This window comes from Phalaenopsis equestris, unplaced genomic scaffold, assembly GCF_001263595.1.
Source record: "Phalaenopsis equestris unplaced genomic scaffold, ASM126359v1 Scaffold205138, whole genome shotgun sequence".
NCBI classification, from domain to species: Eukaryota; Viridiplantae; Streptophyta; class Magnoliopsida; order Asparagales; family Orchidaceae; genus Phalaenopsis; species Phalaenopsis equestris.
In genome coordinates this window covers 4,016-5,665 of record NW_018224651.1, presented here as the reverse complement: position 1 = coordinate 5,665, position 1,650 = coordinate 4,016, and the positions used below count along the sequence as shown (strand labels likewise).

At 33.3% G+C, this 1,650-nt stretch overlaps 1 protein-coding gene across 1 annotated transcript; it reads left to right on the top strand.

The window, feature by feature from the left end:
• The first annotated feature begins 287 nt into the window (after positions 1-287).
• LOC110036324 (RNA demethylase ALKBH5-like) lies at positions 288-683 on the top strand. The gene has a single exon (XM_020740740.1). It carries the CDS (start codon positions 288-290, stop codon positions 681-683), a length of 396 nt encoding a protein of 131 aa, XP_020596399.1.
• Positions 684-1,650: the final 967 nt, after the last annotated feature.

Sequence of the window (1,650 nt, the reverse complement as noted above, 5' to 3'; positions counted from 1 at the left end):
ATGTTAATATTCTGGATGGATTAGAATTATATACAGAGGTTTTTTCTTTTACAGAGCAACAAGAAGTACTTAATTGTGTGTTTGACCTCCGAATCAGAGGCAAAGGACTGCTATCTGGAAGAACGTATTCCGAACCTAAAAAATGGATGAGAGGCAAGGGTCGCATTACGATACAATGCGGCTGCTGTTACAATTATAAGATAGATTGACAAGGAAATCTTCCAAGAATTTTACAACATGAGCAGGTGGAGCCAATGCCACCCATGATAAAATGGATGATCACACGGATGGTCCCATGGGGCATAATTTCAGCAGATTGCATCCCCAATAGTTGCATAATTAATATCTATGAAGAAGGAGATTGTATCCCTCCGCATATTGACCATCGTGACTTTGTTCGTCTGTTCTGTACGGTCTCCCTCATATCGGAGAGCAGTATACTGTTTGGTACAGATATAGAGATAATCGGTCCAGATGAATTTCGAGGATTCGTCGAAATTTCTTTACCAAGAGGGTCCGTTTTAATTCTGAAAGGAAACAGAGCCGATATGACGAAACATTGCATTCCGAGAGTCCGACACCGTCGAGTGTCGATAACTTTCAGAAGGATGAGTGATGACAAAACTCCATACGGATTTCAGCCAAATCTGGAACTTGAAGAGTTGCAACCATATGAGTTATAAACTCATTGCACCACTGAGCTATCCCAAAACAACAGCTTAGAAGGTCAGCTTGTTTAATAACTCATAACACAATTTACGAGAAGATATTCTATTGGGAAGCATGCAGATGCATAAATATGCGGACAACGATATGAAGACAACTTGTTTTGTACTTTATATTATGTACTGATAGATGTACTAGTTATGTGTATAGCATAATGTACTTTCCATCTTTGAGATATATACATGATATATTGTAAAAATGACTGTATAAGTCAATAACGAAGAATTTCAGAGTTTTTTTTCTGACATAAATTCATCTTAATGTGGTTGAAAACCACTGAACTATGCATTGGTTCGTAACAATGAACAGAACAAAACAAAATAAATTAAATTTGCCGAATAAGTTTTCTCAATTTTGAGATTCTTTGTTTGTGCAGTATGACCCCGTTCGGTCTATATCCCCACAAAATTGCACGTTCTACACAATTTTTTTCATGATATCCCTATGGAGTCACAAACTCTATATGATACTTGCAAATAAATCTTGCAAATCTTTTTCAAAATAACATAAATTTCTACACATTATGCTTTCTGAAACACATAATATTTTAAATCAGTCTGATAACTCTGATTTACTACTTTTAAAAAAATTGATCCAATAATTTCAATTTTTTTTAACGAATTAGTTCGATACTTCTGATTCATAATTTTTCAAAAATTGATCCAATAATTTCAATTTTTTTTTCATCAAATCAGTTCGATACTTCTGATTCATAACTTTTCAAAATTGATTTGATAATTTAAATTTTCACATTGAATCAGTTTGATACTTCTGATTCATAACTTTTCAAAAATTGATCCAATAATTTCAATTTTCTCATCGAATCAGTTTGATACTTCTGATTCATAACTTTTCAAAATTGATCCGATAATTTCAATTTTCACATCGAATCAGTTCGATACTTCTGATTCATAACTTTTCAAA

What these genes read in the sequence shown, in the direction of transcription:
- LOC110036324 (XM_020740740.1), top strand. Translation starts at nt 288, where the DNA reads ATGGTCCCATGGGGCATAATTTCAGCAGATTGCATCCCCAATAGTTGC.